At 37.8% G+C, this 20,449-nt stretch overlaps 4 protein-coding genes and 1 long non-coding RNA gene across 5 annotated transcripts in view; 3 read left to right on the top strand and 2 right to left on the bottom strand.

The window, feature by feature from the left end:
* Positions 1-413, bottom strand: part of psme3ip1 (proteasome activator subunit 3 interacting protein 1) — an 11,970-nt gene extending 11,557 nt beyond the window's left edge. The window contains exon 1 of the mRNA XM_076042857.1: positions 263-413. The gene's annotated coding sequence lies outside the window, so the exon portion shown is untranslated. The remainder of the gene's footprint in view (positions 1-262) is intronic.
* A 592-nt stretch (positions 414-1,005) lies between these two features.
* On the bottom strand, positions 1,006-1,338 carry LOC142899317 (uncharacterized). The gene is made up of 2 exons (XR_012928718.1): positions 1,235-1,338; positions 1,006-1,168 (listed from the first exon to the last, which is right to left on the bottom strand). It is a non-coding gene; the product is annotated as an uncharacterized LOC142899317 (long non-coding RNA).
* LOC142899314 (cytochrome P450 2J6-like) lies at positions 1,305-6,615 on the top strand. The gene is made up of 11 exons (XM_076042855.1): positions 1,305-1,554; positions 3,189-3,351; positions 3,603-3,755; positions 3,981-4,141; positions 4,395-4,463; positions 4,734-4,838; positions 4,916-5,054; positions 5,186-5,271; positions 5,433-5,534; positions 5,658-5,799; positions 5,945-6,615. The coding sequence occupies exons 1-11, from the start codon at positions 1,393-1,395 to the stop codon at positions 6,130-6,132; spliced, it is 1,470 nt and encodes a 489-aa protein (XP_075898970.1). The 5' UTR covers positions 1,305-1,392; the 3' UTR covers positions 6,133-6,615.
* A 978-nt stretch (positions 6,616-7,593) lies between these two features.
* Positions 7,594-13,894, top strand: LOC142899313 (cytochrome P450 2J6-like). The gene is made up of 11 exons (XM_076042854.1): positions 7,594-7,910; positions 9,551-9,713; positions 9,965-10,117; positions 10,353-10,513; positions 11,363-11,431; positions 11,534-11,638; positions 11,716-11,854; positions 11,986-12,071; positions 12,233-12,334; positions 12,458-12,599; positions 12,746-13,894. The coding sequence occupies exons 1-11, from the start codon at positions 7,749-7,751 to the stop codon at positions 12,931-12,933; spliced, it is 1,470 nt and encodes a 489-aa protein (XP_075898969.1). The 5' UTR covers positions 7,594-7,748; the 3' UTR covers positions 12,934-13,894.
* Positions 13,895-14,764: 870 nt separating this feature from the next.
* LOC142899312 (cytochrome P450 2F2-like) lies at positions 14,765-18,704 on the top strand. The gene is made up of 11 exons (XM_076042853.1): positions 14,765-14,972; positions 15,457-15,619; positions 15,880-16,044; positions 16,223-16,383; positions 16,510-16,578; positions 17,057-17,161; positions 17,279-17,417; positions 17,550-17,635; positions 17,711-17,812; positions 17,955-18,096; positions 18,180-18,704. The coding sequence occupies exons 1-11, from the start codon at positions 14,811-14,813 to the stop codon at positions 18,356-18,358; spliced, it is 1,473 nt and encodes a 490-aa protein (XP_075898968.1). The 5' UTR covers positions 14,765-14,810; the 3' UTR covers positions 18,359-18,704.
* Positions 18,705-20,449: the final 1,745 nt, after the last annotated feature.

Genomic DNA, 20,449 nt, shown 5'->3' with positions numbered 1-20,449 from the left:
AAACAAATTCCTAATTCCCACTCCGATTTTGCTGCATTGTAATCTGTATATTCTGACTGCTCACCTGCAAACGCGCATAAACTGTGCGGCAAACTGGCTAGCGTTAGCTTTTATGTATATTAAAGCAGATTGTTGTTATCGCTGTTACATTTCAAAGTTGACAACCATGCCAGGTTGGACATGAATACTGTTAAATGCGCAAACGAAATCCCTGCAGTTTGTTCTAATTTTGTCAGAAATGTATGCCTTATATTACACTTACCAGGCTCAGCTAGTTATACCCTCGGTGGTAGCTCTCCAAAATCTATGACGTAGTGTGTTACTATTAAAATTATCCGACACGATCCCGGCGGATTGACATTGGTTCCGGTCTGCCTCGGTCGGTCGGCCAGTCAATCAATCCACAAACAAAACACACACACACACACACACACACACACACACACACACACACACACAAAAAAAAAAAAAAAAAAAAAAAAAAAACAATGAACAAATACCGAGTGGTTAAATCCGTTGGGCTGGGTTTCGCAATTGATCATTATGGATGTCTGATACATAAAATGTATCAGAAAATAATTCTACAATCGCTACAAATGATTGTTTATGAAGGACAAACAAGCGTGCAACCCGAAGGAATGACATCTGCTGTCAATGTACACGTTGAAAAAAATAATGATAAATGAAATTTTGAGTTGTGTAAACAACTTTCTTAAAACCTCATATTGCTATGAATAGGCAAGCCCTTGTTTCAGTTCAACAGAGTTCAACATAATAACAGTTTATGGTTTGGATAGATAAGGACTTTACTGAACCATGCTGTTCCATAATGATTGGAAGTAACAGTCAATTGCATACAATTCACCCTCTCCCATAACAGTTCATTCATATTTGCCAAAATCCTCAGTAATAAAGTTTGTTTGGATTAGAGTTTGACGAAAGTCGAATCACTCAAGTTTGTTGTTTGTTTGTTTGTTTGTTTGTTTTTTATTACACTCAATGACAAAATTCATTTCTGGGTTGTTTTAAAGATTAACTTGATCAATCTCATCATCATATATTTGGTCCACTAGATGCTTATATGAAATATTATTGTGGAAACCAGCTGGAATTCATCCTTCTGTGGGTGTGTTACCTGTTGGAACTCATCCTTCTGTGGGTGTGTTACCTGTTGGAACTCATCCTTGTGTATGTGTGTTACCTGTTGGAACTCATCCCGCTGTGGGTGTGTTACCTGTTGAATTTGTTTTCTATGGTTGTGAATAACCCCTGTTCCCCTTGAAGACAAATACTCAAAGAGCAAACAAGCAGGATGGGTTGGTCCCAGCGCTGTGCAGCACTGAACGCAATCACAGATCTTGATCCTGTCAGTTCACTACAACACAGTTCACTATGTTTGCCTCTTTGCTTTTGCTGTGGCTCGTTGTTTTTTTCTTTGTAATTCTGCTTAAATCTCAGAGGTCAAAGAACTTTCCACCTGGACCGACTGTCCTGCCGATCGTAGGGAACATTTTTCATGTGAGCTTAGAGAATCCTTTGAAGGACTTTGCCAGGGTAAGAAAAATCTGTGAATGAATGATATCCCTCATTTTTTTCTCCAATTTTATACATATATATTTAGAACTTCTCAAAAGTTTTATCCGGTTTGATGACTAGTCTGTAATAACATTGTGCAAATTTGAATGACACATACATATAATTATGAAATAGAATGTATTTGCATCACAGAATTATTTGAAATGCCAGGAGTTATGTAAAGAAAAGAATAACATGAGAGCACCACTGTTTTCATAACATTACATAATGCACTGCCATTGCTAGAGAGCGACCTGTGGACTTAGATTTAGGCCAACCACTTCTAAAGGCCATGAGCATTTCTCACTGCACAAAATAGGTAGAAGGATATGAAATCTTAACCTCTCCAGGTTGCTCAGATACACTGCAATGAGACACTTTTTTGTCTTTAAGGACTGAGGTATTGGTTAGAAAATGGTCTTTTATCTGCAACAGAGTCCATTGTTGCTAATATTTTATCAATCGTTCAATATCTCTAACAAGTAGAGAATTCAACCAGATTAAAAACAAACAAACAAGTTTCAATCAAACAGAAAATGATCCCCTGAGAGCCCATTTCACAATGGCTGAGGTTTCTACACACACACACACAAGTGCACAGATCTTTGGGTAACAGCCCTAGAGAGTATTTGTAAATAAAAATCAGTGAGAGAGTCTAAGAAGAGCAGTACAGTAGTAGTATGGTAGCTGCAGTTAGTAATAAAGTGCAATACAATGTGAGAGTATCCAGTTTCTTCAGATATACTGAGCAGAAGCATTCATGAGAAGCAGATCTCCATAATCCAATAGGTGAAAAAAGTTTAAAAGAGTTTAGAAACCAGCTCATCAAGTTGGGATTTAAAAGACATATTATCATCAATCAAAACACATAAGTAATTGTGCAATTAGACCATTTTAATTTCGACCTCTTGAGCAGTCGGCTACCTGGGAGAGAGATGGAAGCTTCTTGCCATTTGAAAATTGCATTGCCTTTAATTTATCTGCATTGAATACCAGCTTATACTGAATATGAAAAGCAGACTGCGGGAATTCAAATGTTTGTTCTACTAAAGAAGATGAACAATACATAGCCATATCATCAGCATAGAAATGGAAACCAGCATCAGAGGAGTAGATTGTTAATACAAGTGAAAAGCAAAGGCCCTAATACACAACCTAGACGCACTCCCTTTAAAATAGGTACAAAGGAGAAGAGATGTTGGAGAGATTTAGAAGCTGCTACTGTACTGTGCTTTTTTTGGAGTGCATGAAAAGAGATCATCTGCATCTAAAAACCCTTTATGTTGTTCAAAAAAAAACTTTTCTTGACATTTAACAAAACCACTCAGCTTAGAGATCAGCCTGCAGAGGAAACACATAGGCAGACTTCTATATACTTGGAAACTCAATTTCAGAAAGAGCAAGATTAAAAAATATGACAGGGGTCCTGCTATAAAATCTGCAGCTGATTTTGAAAAGAAAAAGTCCCATTTGTGACAAAGTAAATTACGTAAAGAGAGAAGAAACACAGTAGTAAGACAACTACATTTTGACAATAGTACTGAATAGTGCTCCTTAATGTCAAACAAATAACTATAATTGGTTTAAAGTTTTCAAATATTTTCTAATCACAGTTAAGGAAGAATTATGGAGATGTCTTCAGTATATATCTTGGTAGCAGACCGGCTATCATCATCAATGGGTTGCAGACCATTAAAGAGGCTCTGGTGAACAAGGCTGTGGAGTTCGCTGGAAGACCTCAGGACCTGTTCATCAATGATGCCAGCGAGCGGAGTGGTAAATCCTGAATTATATTCAACTCCAACATTTCCAACTCCAATGTAAACATATGAATTTGCAGTTACTGGTACGATGAGATGACTAATGATGAGTAATGACTTATTTAGCTAAATTTGCAGGGTATACAGAGTAAATGAGTGATTCACATTGAGTCACATTCAGTGATTGCACTTATCATGGATATATTTTCTATTTTTAAAAAATGATGCCAATACTTTTGGACTATAAGTTGCAATCACTGTTTTCAGGAATTATTTTGGCTGACTATGGCAATTGTTGGAGAGAGCATCGCCGCTTTGCTCTGATGACCCTGAGGAACTTTGGTCTGGGAAAGAATTCTATGGAGGAGAGGATTCATGGAGAGATACAATACATTGTTAAAACCCTGGACGACAGCATTGGTAAGGACAACCCCAATGCAAACACAAATACCGAGCACCACTTACATTTTTATCTCATGGCAGCATTGTTTTTCCTTATAAGAGCTTTCACACATTTGGGTTCTTGAATGATCTGTGGTTGGATATTGAATTTTGGATCGATGATTGCTATTTCCTCCTTTCTGTTTTTGTAAAATACAACAATAAAGTTTGTGCATCTATTTATTTATTTACTTTTTTTTTTAGGGAAAACAATGAGTCCTCAACTCATGTTTCATAATGTGGCCTCCAATATCATCTGTCAGGTTCTGTTTGGCACTCGCTATGAGTATGATGATCCATTCATTCGGACTTTTATCAGGTGCTTTACTGAGAATGCCAAGCTTGCCAATGGACCTTGGGCTATGGTAAGTCAGTCAAAGTATGTCTCTGAAGTTAACAGGGCCCCCTTTGGATGAGTGTTTGCTATGTTCCTTACTGACGTTAAATGCTATAAATTCATACGCGTTTGCTATACATATGAAGCTCAAAATGCTATTTTTTTATTTTATTTTTTAAATTTAGTATTCACCACAATGCTGATGATGGTATGCTTATAGTATTTTACCCTCTGATCCAGAATCTGCTTTTGAATTCAGGCTTTGTGTCTTGTTTCTACAGCTGTATGACTCCTTTCCATTTGTTCGGTACCTGCCACTTCCCTTCAGAAAGGTATTTGGGAATGTTAAGGTATGCAAATTTGTCTTACATTGTTACTGCAGCTCAATCAGTACATATGTTGTCAAAATTAATGTACGACAGAGACATTTTTATTTTAATCTTATCTCTTTATCTGACAACATCTTGGCAAAACATACATCTATAGACGGGGTCCTGAAGTAAGGGCTGTTTTAAACTACCATTACTCTTACTATGGTCTCTTAAGGTGGATTGTTTAATTATTCAAACTGTTTAATTATTTAAATTATTATAATGTGGTCCCATGTTTGTGATGATCAGACTTGTAAAAAACTGGCAAAAGCTGTGTTTGCTGAGCACAAGAAGACCAGAGTACCCAGAGAACCTCGAGACTTTGTCGACTGCTACCTGGATGAACTGGATAAGGTCTGTTGGGTGAGGGGAGAAGTGGAGAAAATGTTTTGTGTAAGACAGAATCACAATTAAATAATAATTTTCTTCAGAGAGGCGACGATGGCTCCTCATTTTCAGAAGAACAACTGACCATGTATGTAATGGACCTTCATTTTGCCGGGACTGACACTACCTCCAACACCTTGCTCACTGCCTTCCTCTACCTGACAACCTACCCGCACATACAAGGTGGGTAGGCAAGTTTAACGCGTTCGTCCAGATACAGAAAATACAAATCAATAATGTGGCATCAACAATGTAAAGGGTTTGTGGAATCACAGTCATACCAGACAGTTGTGTTGTTTCCTTTCATTTCTCAGAACAATGTCAGCAGGAGATAGACACAGTGTTGGAAGGGAAGAGTGAGTTGTGTTTCAATGACAGAAACCAGATGCCCTACATGCAGGTAAATCAGGAAATGTATTGTTGTTGCAAACAGCAGGACTCAAAAGCTTCGGAGTTTCCTTAACATGCACAAACGAAATGAATCAGAGTAAAGACTTGGCAGTTGGAGGTAATATATGTTTGGTTTATTCATTAAAATTATTTTCATCTGTCTTCTTCAAGGCTGTTATTCATGAGGCGCAGAGGGTAGCCAATACTGTTCCACTCAGCGTCTTCCACTGTACAACTGCAAACACAGAGCTTAACGGTTATTCCATTCCCAAAGTAAGAATTAAAACACATGAAAAGAAAAACCTTGACTTGGATATTTTAGATGACTGTTTGACCTGCATGGCAAAACTATCAGTTTTCCATTTTCTTCCTCACTGTGTTACGTTTTCCACTCAGGGCACTATGATAATCCCTAACCTCTCATCTGTCCTGAATGAGGAGAAACACTGGAAATTCCCACATGAATTTAACCCGGAAAACTTTCTCAATGAAAAGGGAGAGTTTGTTAAAGTGGATGCTTTCATTCCCTTCTCTGCAGGTATGTGAGATACACAATCAACAACCTCATTGTATTAGAACACCTGTGTTGATGTGCAAAGTAATGGTCGGTTGACCATACTTTTTTTTTTTTAAATGACAACTTTTTAAGACTTTTTTCTGACACTTCCTTTTTTTCTAATTAGGTCCTCGTGTGTGTCCTGGAGAGGGTCTGGCTCGTATGGAGTTGTTCCTCATCATGGTGACGCTGCTCAGGAAGTTCAAGTTCTCTTGGCCAGAGGATGCTGGAGAACCGGACTATGAACCAATTTATGGGGTGACTTTGACTCCAAAACCTTATCGAATGAAGGTCCAACTCAGAGCAGCAGCTTAACATGTAGGAAAAAAATGCAGCTTTTTGCGTCAAAGACCAAATTTCAAGACAGAAGCAAATTTTGGTGATAATATTGAAATCCAAAATTGTTGCAAATTTATTTTGGTTTTAAAAAAAATAATTTTCATCGATAATTGTTATTGATATGAACTAGCGAGTCATGAAAGAAGGAAGACAGCAATCTCAATTAAATGCTCTGCTAAACTAAATTAAATGAGAATCAACCCTCTGAATACATCAAAATACAATTCACCTAAAATGTCCTCCCATTGAAATACACTGTAATGCCAAGTGGATTTATTGCACTGAAGAGGGAGCCCATGTCTTTTGATACCTCTGTCACTGAACTGATAACTCAAGTCTAAAGGGAAGCAAAGTTCACAACATACGGTGGCAATGAAATAAACAGATGGTTAAATCAACTTCAATGTTCTCGAAATAAATTTTGTCATCTTTCAAAAATAAAAACTTCTGTTTACTGGCTCTAATGTGTATCAAGTCGAAGTTTGTCCAACATGCACTGCAGAATTACTCTGATATTTTCTCCATTTTGTTTGGAAATGAAGGCCATGTGTTCGCCCTATGACAGATTGGGACTGGCTCCAGCGAACTCCGATGATCCTGAGGGCAGGAGAGTGCACGAATAGAAGATTAATGAAGAGATGAATTATTGTATGTCAAGGGTGAAATGGTTCATTTGAATAAGAACATTCATTCAGGGTTGTTTTTGCCATTTTTAGCATGTATGAAGATGAAACAAAACAAACAAATAAATAAATACCGAGTGGTTAAATCCATTGGCCTGGGTTTCGCAATTGATCATTATGGATGTCTGATACATAAAATGTATGGGAGAACAATTCTACAATTGCTACATATGATTGTTTATGAAGGACAAACAAGCATGCAACCCAAAACACTATTTTGTGAAGGAATGACATCTGCAGTCAATGTACATGTTGGGGAAAAAAAAAATTAAATTAAATTTTGAGTTGTGTAAACAACTTTCCTCATACCTCATATTGCTATCAGTAGGCAAGCCCTTGTTTCAGTTCAACAGAGTTCAACATAATGACAGTTCATGGTTTGGATAGATAAGGACTTTACTGAACCATGATGTTCCATAATGATTGGAAGTAACAGTCAATTGCATACAATTCACCCTCTCCCATAACAGTTCATTCATATTTGCCAAAATCCTCAGTAATAAAGTTTGTTTGGATTAGAGTTAGACGAAAGTCAAATCACTGAAGTTTGTTGTTTTTTTTTTGTTTTTTTTATTACACTCAATGACGAAATTCATTTCTGGGTTGTTTTAAAGATTAACTTGATCAATCTCATCATCATATATTTGGTCCACTAGATGTTTATATGAAATATTATTGTGGAAACCTACTGGAATTCATCCTTCTGTATGTGTGTTCCCTGTTGGAACTCATCCCGCTGTGGGTGTGTTACCTGTTGAATTTGTTTTCTATGGTTGTGAATAACCCCTGTTCCCCTTTAAGACAAATACTCAAAGAGCAAACAAGCAGGATGGGTTGGTCCCAGCGCTGTGCAGCACTGAACGCAATCACAGATCTTGATCCTGTCAGTTCACTACAACACAGTTCACTATGTTTGCCTCTTTGCTTTTGCTGTGGCTCGTTGTTTTTTTCTTTGTAATTCTGCTTAAATCTCAGAGGTCAAAGAACTTTCCACCTGGACCGACTGTCCTGCCGATCGTAGGGAACATTTTTCATGTGAACTTAGAGAATCCTTTGAAGGACTTTGCCAGGGTAAGAAAAATCTGTGAATGAATGATATCCCTCATTTTTTTCTCCAATTTTATACATATATATTTAGAACTTCTCAAAAGTTTTATCCGGTTTGATGACTAGTCTGTAATAACATTGTGCAAATTTGAATGACACATACATATAATTATGAAATAGAATGTATTTGCATCACAGAATTATTTGAAATGCCAGGAGTTATGTAAAGAAAAGAATAACATGAGAGCACCACTGTTTTCATAACATTACATAATGCACTGCCATTGCTAGAGAGCGACCTGTGGACTTGGATTTAGGCCAACCACTTCTAAAGGCCATGAGCATTTCTCACTGCACAAAATAGGTAGAAGAATATGAAATCTTAACCTCTCCAGGTTGCTCAGATACACTGCAATGAGACACTTTTTTGTCTTTAAGGACTGAGGTATTGGTTAGAAAATGGTATTTTATCTGCAACAGAGTCCATTGTTGCTAATATTTTATCAATCGTTCAATATCTCTTACAAGTAGAGAATTCAACCAGATTAAAAACAAACAAACAAGTTTCAATCAAACAGAAAATGATCCCCTGAGAGCCCATTTCACAATGGCTGAGGGTTCTACACACACACACACACACAAGTGCACAGATCTTTGGGTAACAGCCCTAGAAAGTATTTGTAAATAAAAATCAGTGAGAGAGTCTACGAAGTGCAGTACAGTAGTAGTATGGTAGCTGCAGTTAGTAATAAAGTGCAATACAAAGTGAGAGTATCCAGTTTCTTCAGATATACTGAGCAGAAGCATTCATGAGAAGCAGATCTCCATAAGCCAATAGGTGAAAAAAGTTTAAAGGAGTTTAGAAACCAGCTCATCAAGTTGGGATTTAAAAGACATATTATCATCAATCAAAACACATAAGTAATTGTGCAATTAGACCATTTTAATTTCGACCTCTTGAGCAGTCGGCTACCTGGGAGAGAGATGGAAGCTTCTTGCCATTTGAAAATTGCATTGCCTTTAATTTATCTGCATTGAATACCAGCTTATACTGAATATGAAAAGCAGACTGCAGGAATTCAAATGTTTGTTCTACTAAAGAAGATGAACAATACATAGCCATATCATCAGCATAGAAATGGAAACCAGCATCAGAGGAGTAGATTGTTAATACAAGTGAAAAGCAAAGGCCCTAATACACAACCTAGACGCACTCCCTTTAAAATAGGTACAAAGGAGAAGAGATGTTGGAGAGATTTAGAAGCTGCTACTGTACTGTGCTTTTTTTGGAGTGCATGAAAAGAGATCATCTGCATCTAAAAACCCTTTATGTTGTTCAAAAAAAAACTTTTCTTGACATTTAACAAAACCACTCAGCTTAGAGATCAGCCTGCAGAGGAAACACATAGGCAGACTTCTATATACTTGGAAACTCAATTTCAGAAAGAGCAAGATTAAAAAATATGACAGGGGTCCTGCTATAAAATCTGCAGCTGATTTTGAAAAGAAAAAATCCCATTTGTGACAAAGCAAATTACGTAAAGAGAGAGAAGAAACACAGTAGTAAGACAACTACATTTTGACAATAGTACTGAATAGTGCTCCTTAATGTCAAACAAATAACTATAATTGGTTTAAAGTTTTCAAATATTTTCTAATCACAGTTAAGGAAGAATTATGGAGATGTCTTCAGTATATACCTTGGTAGCAGACCGGCTATCATCATCAATGGGTTGCAGACCATTAAAGAGGCTCTGGTGAACAAGGCTGTGGAGTTCGCTGGAAGACCTCAGGACCTGTTCATCAATGATGCCATCCAGCAGAGTGGTAAATCCTGAATTATATTCAACTCCAACATTTCCAACTCCAATGTAAACATATGAATTTGCAGTTACTGGTACGATGAGATGACTAATGATGAGTAATGACTTATTTAGCTAAATTTGCAGGGTATACAGAGTAAATGAGTGATTCACATTGAGTCACATTCAGTGATTGCACTTATCATGGATATATTTTCTATTTTTAAAAAATGATGCCAATACTTTTGGACTATAAGTTGCAATCACTGTTTTCAGGAATTGTTTTGGCTGACTATGGCAATTGTTGGAGAGAGCATCGCCGCTTTGCTCTGATGACCCTGAGGAACTTTGGTCTGGGAAAGAATTCTATGGAGGAGAGGATTCATGGAGAGATACAATACATTGTTAAAACCCTGGACGACAGCATCGGTAAGGACAACCCCAATGCAAACACAAATACCAAGCACCACTTACATTTTTATCTCATGGCAGCATTGTTTTTCCTTGTCAGAGCTTTCACACATTTGGGTTCTTGAATGATCTTTGGTTGGATATTGAATTTTGGATCGATGATTGCTATTTCCTCCTTTCTGTTTTTGTAAAATACAACAATAATTAAGTTTGTGCATCTATTTATTTATTTACTTTTTTTTTTTTTTTTTAGGGAAAACAATGAGTCCTCAACTCATGTTTCATAACGCGGCCTCCAATATCATCTGTCAGGTTCTGTTTGGCACTCGCTATGAGTATGATGATCCATTCATTCGGACATTTATCAGGTGCTTCACTGAGAATGCCAAGCTAATCAATGGACCTTGGGCTATGGTAAGTCAGTCAAAGTATGTCTCTGAAGTTAAGAGTCTAGAGAATTGGGGGGAACTTTTTTGCCACAGTATGGCACATTAAACAAGACCAGTAGTAACAGTGGCATGCTAGGACAGGAGAATAGTGAACACTGTTGGTTACAATAGCATTTACAGTTGCAGATAATGTTATTACGAAGTTAGTAATAATTGTAACAACAGATGGGAGGAGGTGAAAGTTTCTTCATGCATGATGTCTGAACACAGTTTTAGTCAAACTATGAGCTGCAGCATTCCGAACCAAGTCTTTATATTTGCTCTGTTCACTACTGACATAAACATGCTCTATATGCCATGGACGTCTATAGGGTGAACAGTCAACTTTGTCCTAGAGACATGGGGCCACTTGCAGGTTCATTGGGATCCCTCAAGACACAGCCACGTCAAATTTGGGGCTTCTAGCCCATGAGGAACCCTGAAACCCTAACCCTAATTCCAGCAGTAACCCTAACCCTAACCCTAATTCCAGCCTTATCGCTAACCCTAATGCCATGCAAGTCTATGGGGTCAAAAGTCAATTTTGTCCTGGAGACATGGGACCACTTGCAGGTTCATCGGGATCCCTCAAGACACAGCCACGTCAAATTTGGGGCTTCTAGCGTGCATGAAAAATGTTCGTCCTCCAAGGTGGGGCGTGACAGAGAAAGTTTGAGAACCACTGCTCTATTACTCATATGCATTTGCTTTACACGTGATGCTAGTTTTGATTTAGTATTTACCACAATGTTAATGATGGTATGCTTATAGTATTTTACACAGTGATCCAGAATCTGCTTTTGATTTCAGCCTAAATTGTGTCTTATTTCTACAGCTGTATGATTCCCTTCCATTCATTAGGGGCCTGCCACTTCCCTTCAGAAAGGCATTTGAGAATGTTAAGGTATGCATATTTGACCAACTATTACTCCCATTTTGCTCTCCTAAAGTGGATTGATTGACCATGTTTACATTATGATGGCGGTCCCCTGTGTGTCATCATCAGACTTGTAAAAAACTGGTAAAAGCTTTGTTTGCTGAGCACAAGAAGACCAGAGTACTCGGGGAACCTCGAGACTTTGTCGACTGCTACCTGGATGAACTGGATAAGGTCTGTTGGGTGAGGGGAGAAGTGGAGAAAATGTTTTGCGTAAGACAGAATCACAATTAAATAATAATTTTCTTCAGAGAGGCGACGATGGCTCCTCATTTTCAGAAGAACAACTGACCATGTATGTAATGGACCTTCATTTTGCCGGGACTGACACTACCTCCAACACCTTGCTCACTGCCTTCCTCTACCTGACAACCTACCCGCACATACAAGGTGGGTAGGCAAGTTTAACGCGTTCGTCCAGATACAGAAAATACAAATCAATAATGTGGCATCAACAATGTAAAGGGTTTGTGGAATCACAGTCATACCAGACAGTTGTGTTGTTTCCTTTCATTTCTCAGAACAATGTCAGCAGGAGATAGACACAGTGTTGGAAGGGAAGAGTGAGTTGTGTTTCAATGACAGAAACCAGATGCCCTACATGCAGGTAAATAAGGAAATGTATTGTTGTTGCAAACAGCAGGACTCAAAAGCTTCGGAGTTTCCTTAACATGCACAAACGAAATGAATCAGAGTAAAGACTTGGCAGTTGGAGGTAATATATGTTTGGTTTATTCATTAAAATTATTTTCATCTGTCTTCTTCAAGGCTGTTATTCATGAGGCGCAGAGGGTAGCCAATACTGTTCCACTCAGCGTCTTCCACTGTACAACTGCAAACACAGAGCTTAACGGTTATTCCATTCCCAAAGTAAGAATTAAAACACATGAAAAGAAAAACCTTGACTTGGATATTTTAGATGACTGTTTGACCTGCATGGCAAAACTATCAGTTTTCCATTTTCCTCCTCACTGTGTTACGTTTTCCACTCAGGGCACTATGATAATCCCAAACCTCTCATCTGTCCTGAATGAGGAGAAACACTGGAAATTCCCACATGAATTTAACCCGGAAAACTTTCTCAATGAAAAGGGAGAGTTTGTTAAAGTGGATGCTTTCATTCCCTTCTCTGCAGGTATGTGAGATACACAATCAACAACCTCATTGTATTAGAACACCTGTGTTGATGTGCAAAGTAATGGTCGGTTGACCATACTTTTTTTTTTTTTAAATGACAACTTTTTAAGACTTTTTTCTGACACTTCCTTTTTTTCTAATTAGGTCCTCGTGTGTGTCTTGGAGAGGGTCTGGCTCGTATGGAGTTGTTCCTCATCATGGTGACGCTGCTCAGGAAGTTCAAGTTCTCTTGGCCAGAGGATGCTGGAGAACCGGACTATGAACCAATTTATGGGGTGACTTTGACTCCAAAACCTTATCGAATGAAGGTCCAACTCAGAGCAGCAGCTTAACATGTAGGAAAAAAAATGCAGCTTTTTGCGTCAAAGACCAAATTTCAAGACAAAAGCAGATTGTGGTGATTATATTGAAATCCAAAATTGTTGCGAAATTATATTTTGGTTGAATTTCTCTTTTTTTTGTCATCGATAAAATTGTTATTGACATGAAATAGCGAGTCACCATAGAAGGAAGACAGAAACCTCAATTAATTGCTCTGCTAAACTAAATTAAATAAGAATCAACCCTTTGAATACATCAAAATACAATTCACACTTAAGTTTAATCACCTGAAATGTCCTCCCACTGAAATGCACTGTAATGCCAAGTGGATTTATTGCACTGAAGAGGGAGCCCATGTCTTTTGATACCTCTGTCAGTGAACCAAAGCAAACATTTAACTTTCATCAAGGGAAACATCAATGTGAAACTGTCCCATTTTTGAATTTCAAGATGAAATGAAAAAAATCCACAATTTTTCTGCACTGAGCAGATTTAAGCCGCCAATAATAAACATATTAACATTGATATAAATCTGTCTCAGTCAGGTGCCAAATTTGTGGGCTCGTTTTGCCAGCATGTTGTTTGAGCATTTGTGGACACAAGGCTAAAGTGGATCTGGCTCCAGGTCTCTTTTTGGGGAGTTGTCTGAAAGTGCAGTTATGTTTTTGTGCTTAGCCACCATCATCCTTATGGAAATGATTGTCGTACCTGATCTTAACCATGAAGCATGACATGCTTACTTATGTTTGATGACATATAACCTACAGTGTTTGCTTAATCTTTTTTCTTATTAAGATTTTTTTTGTGGGGTCAAAAGTTGTATAGTGCTTTGGCACTGATAACTCAAGGGAAGCAAAGTTCACAACATACGCGGTGACAATGAAATAAACAGATGGTTAAATCAACTTGAATGTTCTTGAAATAAATTTGATAATCTTTAAAAAAAAAAGATAAAGACTTCTGTTTACTGGCTCTAATGTGTATCAAGTTGAAGTTTGTCCAATGTACACTGCAGAATTACACTGATATTTTTTCCATTTTGTTTGGAAATGAAGGCCATGTGTTCGCCCTGTGACAGATTGGGACTGGCTCCAGCGAACTCCGATGACCCTGAGGGCAGGAGAGTGCAGGAGAGTGCAGGAGAGTGCAGGAATAGAAGATTAATGAATAGATGAATTATTGTATGTCAAGGGTGAAATGGTTCATTTGGATAAGAACATTCATTTCGGGTTGTTTTTTTTTTGTTTTTTTACCATTTTTAGGATGTATGAAGATGAAATTCTGAGATATTCGTTAGAATCAAGTCTGGCACCAAATTGCACAGTTGCCAACGTGCAGCAGCTGCAATGTCTATTGAGACAAGGTGAACAATTTTCTAAAGACAAAAAAACAAAACAAGTAACGAAATATTATTATCCATTATTTTTTGGGGGGGAAAATGCCATAATAATTAATGTATTCATTTGTATTGAACTTAGAAAAGCGGAACATTTTCAGTATTTTAATATTAATAATAATAAAATAAATCATAATAGCAAGTGTTATGATACTTTTTGTAAGTACAGCTGAATTGCATGTCCATAAAAACATTTCAGTTTAATGATAAATCTCACCTATAGCTACTTTGTTAATTAATTTTATACTAGGCTACATATTAAGCTTAAAAAATAAATACATTTTAAAAATTGCAGTGAGTGTTGCACTCTTCTGACTTTTCCCTTATGCCCCACTACGATCCTGTATTTGCCCTCGTTTTGGTTGTTAATGAATAAATGAATGCTGATGCAACAATGCTGCTGACCTGATAGAGGCAAAGGTTGCATATGTCAAGAGCTTAAATACTGGTGATGAAGAACTGGTCAACAGAAGTGACATTCTCAGCTCCATCATGTTCCTCTCTGCAGCTCTCCTCGTTGGTGCCGTCTTAGTTCTCCTAATAATCAGTCTGACTCCGAGGAGCAAAAATTTACCTCCGGGTCCCAGGCCACTCCCAGTGCTTGGAAACTTGCTGGACCTGAACCTGAGGGACCCAGTTCCAGAGTTGGAGAGGGTGAGATGCATTTAAAACGGATGCTGTTGATTTAACCTTTAGGTGACATTAGAGACATTTTGTCCATTTGGATTATAATTTTCTCTGCAAATTTTTTTTTCCATGTTGGTTCAAGTCTCCGTTTTGAAAAATTTGAAAATCAAGTTTTATTCATCTATTTTTTCTATTTTTATCTTTTGTTGGTTGTTCACTGAGGTGCAGCTTCACTAATAAAATTGCGTTATGCTTACTATTTTTCATACTTGTAGTAATACAAATGACCAAAAATAGGCAGCAGAAAATATATATTATGAAGGTGAGCTGTTTTTAATCTCTAGATTCTTAAGATATACATACATACATACATACATACATACATACATACATACATACATAAATAAATAAAGTAAAAGCAATTTCAGGAAATCTAGAACTCTGTATTCTCAATGTATTGCTAATTAACAAGTCATAACTGTCTAAAATGAACTGTGCTTCTCACCCCCAGCTTGCCAAACTCTATGGGAATGTCTTCACCTTTTACATTGGTTTCAGGCCTGTGGTTGTGCTCAATGGGCTACAGGCTGTGAAGGAAGCATTGGTCAACAAAGCCAGTGACTTCTCCGGCAGACCACTAAACTCATTGGCCAAAAATTCTGTTCACCCTGATGGTACACAGCAAACCTTTTGATTTTTATGTTACTGTTTGCCTGAAAACAATGACAATCCTTTTGCTCGTCGTATATTTCTGTTATGATAATTATGACTGAACTGTAATTGCCACATAGAGTGTAATCCTCGACCATGGATAAACCATGAAACATTGAAAAAAAATTGTCAGTTTAAAACACATACTGCCAGGTTGAGTGTTTAAGGTCATTCATGTTTTTGTTTTTGTTTTTTTTGTTTTTTTTGTCTTTATTGCTTGCAGCTTGCGCTCCTGGAGTGGCTCTAACTGATTATAACGCCACCTGGAAAGAACAACGGCGCTTTGGCCTCACGACACTGCGAAACTTTGGGCTGGGAAAACAGTCCATGGAGGAGAGAATCAATGATGAGATACAATACATTGTCGCAGTTTTGGAGAAGAATATTGGTAAGTGTCACGCCACAAGACAGACAACCTAGCTGTAGAACCCAAATACAGGATGAAGAACATTTATATTCATATATTTCTCTTTCAATCTTGAGTCATTTTGGAATCTCTGATTTCAAAAGCATGTGCAAGAGTTTAGAGGGTATTCCCCAAAAGCGAATCACTCCTTATCTTCCAGGTAAAACAATGAATCCTCAACTGCTGTTTCACAAAGCAGCTTCCAACATCATCTGCCAAGTTCTCTTTGCAAAGCATTTTGACTATGAAGATCAATTCTTGGATTTTTATGCAAACCTTTTCCATGAGACCTCCAAAATAATCAATGGACCTAGCAGTCTTGTGAGTCATTGTTACTACTCTTACTACTTCGACTACTACTACTACTACTAATAATAATAATAATAACTGTATTGTCATAATTATATAACCCTTATGTTCATTTAATTTTGTTTTATTCTTTTTCAGATTTATGACTTTATTCCACCAGCGCGAAAATTGCCTTTTATCTTCCACAGGGTATTTTACTTGTTCAAGGTAGATCTAAAAGGCTTTGAGAACTTTTAGATATTTTTCTATGTCCGGGATCATTAATTTTTCTTTTTTTATTGTTTATAGTAACAGGTGAAACAAAATGGAAAAGCAAATGTACATATACAGTTTTTTCACTTAAACACAAAATATCCTGTTGCATTTTAATCTTGTTACATCCCAAATATGTATGTTATACCATCAGAGGCCTTAAATATGTATTCTAAAAGACCTTGAATGGTCCCCCCCCCCATGCAGAGTTTTCAACCTATTCATGAACATTTTTAAGGCGCTTGTGGTTCTGCAATTTAAATTCACTCAAACAAGAGGATAGCAGCAGGGTTACATATGACCTATAATCACCTTCACATATGACCAAAGGAAAAACTGAATTTACATGTTAGAGTTTAATATCAATGTCTAGAGTTATGATGTCATTTAAATTGATCTATGCTATGTTTTAAAACATTTTTTTTATGTCCAGTGCTCACGGGACCGATATTCTGATATTGTGGCTGAAAACAAAAAGGGCAGAGTTCCTGGTCAACCGCGGCACTTCATAGACTGCTACTTAGACGAAATCAACAAGGTGTGTGGGTCTTTTACGTTGTGAAAATATAACCAAACCAGTTGTCCTTTCTGAAAACTATGTCATTGACATATTAACTAGTTGGACAATGTGCTCTCTCTCTGCTGCCCTTAAAAGAGAGGAGATGATGGCTCATCCTTTAATGAAGATCAGCTTGTTGGATATCTTCTGGATCTTCATTTTGCTGGCACTGACACAACAGCAAACACCATGCTGTTTGCTATCCTTTACCTGATGTCCTACCCGGAGGTACAAGGTATGTATTTCTTCCATCTGTCAATATTTAATCAATCAATAAAAACTGTATTTATGTTGCACATTTCCTACAAAAGAATGTAACTGTAAACTGTCACTCATCGTCCTGAACCTTTTCCTCTGTATTTCTTAGAGCGCTTTCAGCAGGAAGTTGACCGAGTTCTGGACGGAAAGGATAAAGTCAGTTTTGAGGATAGACACCAGATGCCTTATGTGCAGGTAGACAATTCAGAGAGTTTGAAAATGTAAGTATTTTAGACTCTAGGGACTTCACTGTGTCTCTGTCAAATGCAGGCTGTTCTTCATGAGACTCTGAGAATGGCGAGCACTCTTCCTCTTAGTCTTTTCCACTGCACCACAAAAGACACAGAGGTACTGGGATACTCCATTCCAAAAGTAAGTCCTATCTTTTTGTTTTGTTTATACCCACACTTTATATATATATATATATAAAAAAAAAAACAACACCCAACGCCCAACGCTAAAACACACTAGTGAAAATCCATTTCAAGCAGGTGACATTTCTGTCTTCAAACAGGGAACCACAGTCATCCCCAACCTCACCTCTGCACTTATGGACAAGGATCACTGGAAGTTCCCTGGTGAATTCAACCCTGAAAACTTTCTGAATGATGAGGGAGAATTTGTGAAGCCAGATGCGTTTGTTCCTTTTTCTGTTGGTGAGTGAAAATATTTCATATGTCGGCTGATGAAGAGCCATGACTATTATGTGCTGTGCATGACTCTTTTTTTAATCTCACAGGTCCTCGAACGTGTCTTGGAGAAGGTCTGGCTCGCATGGAAATGTTCATCATCATAGTGTCTCTGCTGAAGCGGTTCAAGTTCATCTGGCCTGAAAAGGCGGGAAAGCCAGACCTAACACCTGTTTTTGGAGCCACCCAAACCCCCAAACCTTATGACATGATAATCCAACTGAGATGATCCTTCTATACATCAAAATCCTTTTAATACAGTATATTGATCCTATTTTTTCGTAACATTTTTGTGCTGTGCCTCCAATGTTTGTTTTTTTTAATTCCTTTTGATTTTTTTTTTATTGTTAAATCTCAATTTATTTTTTTGGCTAGCTTTATTGACTTTTGTTGCCTACAGCATATTTTGGTGGTGTTTATTGTCACTTAAGATCCTCATGGTATTTGAAAAGTGAATATTTCTCAGGTCTGACACATCCAAGAGATCATTAATGAACAAAGAACCAACAAAACAAACATTCATTCCATCAACTTAACAACCACTATGTGTCTTGTATTAAAAGAAAAATTTAAACTGAAATGCAATTGGAGAAAAGATGCCCTTTTTTCTGCATAACACAGCTTATCAACTCATTTAAAAAAAAATATCCTTTAATAAACATGGCAATAAAACAATTATTTATATTAAGCATCATGTAGATAACTGTAAATTATCTATTCATTACATGTACATATCTTGTTTTTTTTATAATTTTGTCTTCTCTTTGCACCACTTCTGTTACTGTAATTAGAAAATTCCCCAACGTGGGATTTATAAAAAGTTTTCTATTCTATTCTCTTCTTATCCAGGGTTGACTTACCCTGATAATGGACAATCAGGATCATCGGTATCATAACACTGATTATCAACCCGGTAACTCAACCACCCAGGGTTCTCTTATCAAGAACCTTGGGCGCACACATAAAAAAGCATGTGTTTCTAGGCAACTGACATTTACAATCATGAGCGTCAACTTGGAAAAGCACATCAGTGGGTGAGCAGACAGAGTGGGTGTTTCACCTGTGAAGTACAAGAGCTGAGTTTACAAGGAATATGAGGAAGAGAAAAATAATTTTAAATTAAAAAAACAAACAAAAAAAACAACACTTTGAGGACACAAAGAGAGATGCTTAATAAATAAACTGAATAAAGGGTCAATTGTGTAAAATTGGGCAAAATTGAGGGAAAAAATGAGAAGAAACCTGCGAGCTAACCTGCTTCCAAGAAGATTAGCCATTTAGAGTAAGTTACCATGGTCATGTACCCCGATAAGAATTGAACCTTACTGAGACCGAAATTCTGGGGTTAACACTCCCTCAGAGAACATCTTGCTACGTGATACAGGCCCCAGCTTAGTTTCACAGGATCTATTAGAGCCGCAACAAACTCTGAGTCAAAGTCACCTCTCTCTCTCCTGTTTCTCAGGTTTGACTTTACCAAAAAGGGGAAAAAAAAAAAGTCCATGCAAGTGGTACGAAAAAGCAAGCGCTCCTGATATACAAAGCACCAGGAACCACCACCAAGGGATTCAGAGAAAAAATAAGCTAGTTACTGCGCAGGTGGCTCTGCCTGCCAAATACCCTGATCCAGGGCAAAAGCCATGCAGAGGTGGGAGAGGATCACCAAAGCAGGACAACGCCCATAGGCCAAGGAAGGACTTGGACTAACTAAGACAAAGCATCTACCCAGATGATCATCTTGATGTAACGGAAGTCAGAAACAACAGCACTCAAGTTTCTGATCCAGGCAGTGTATGATGTATTGTACGCCCAAGCCCCATCCAACCAACACTACTTCGGTCTAGCAAAAACACCTGCATGTCCGCTTTGCCCAGCAAGAGGCTTTTTGGCAGCACATCCTTCGTTGCTACCCTTAAAGTCCTGGACGAGGGGAGCTACACATGGCGTCATGACCAGGGGCTGAAGGTGGCGGACGCTATATGCATGGGAATCCAGCCAAGCAAACATCAGCCTTTCACCGCCCTTCTGTGGGTGATGCATCGAGCGAGACACAGCTGGAAGACAAGCCTGGGGGTCTGATCAACCCCGGTTCATCACCAGTGATGTGTCCTAGCTGCACCTTCTAGGTGTTTACATGAAGTAATCTGTAGCAGTTATCTAATCTGTGAACTTTTCAATTTGGTGTCTTAGTAAGTCTCTGTACCACGTGCTTCTAAAATTCATTTTTCTGTCTTTTCTTGTTTTGAAAAAGTGGTTACTGTGTAACTGTCTACTAGGTTACATATTATACACAAAAAATATTGCAGTGCACTTTTTTGGG

Source organism: Nelusetta ayraudi, unplaced genomic scaffold (genome assembly GCF_046127955.1).
Source record: "Nelusetta ayraudi isolate G7.1 ecotype Tasmania unplaced genomic scaffold, CSIRO-AGI_Nayr_v1 ptg000071l, whole genome shotgun sequence".
In the NCBI taxonomy this organism is placed as follows: domain Eukaryota; kingdom Metazoa; phylum Chordata; class Actinopteri; order Tetraodontiformes; family Monacanthidae; genus Nelusetta; species Nelusetta ayraudi.
The sequence above is the reverse complement of the archived record's forward strand: the minus strand, read 5'-3'. Positions and strand labels throughout refer to the sequence as shown.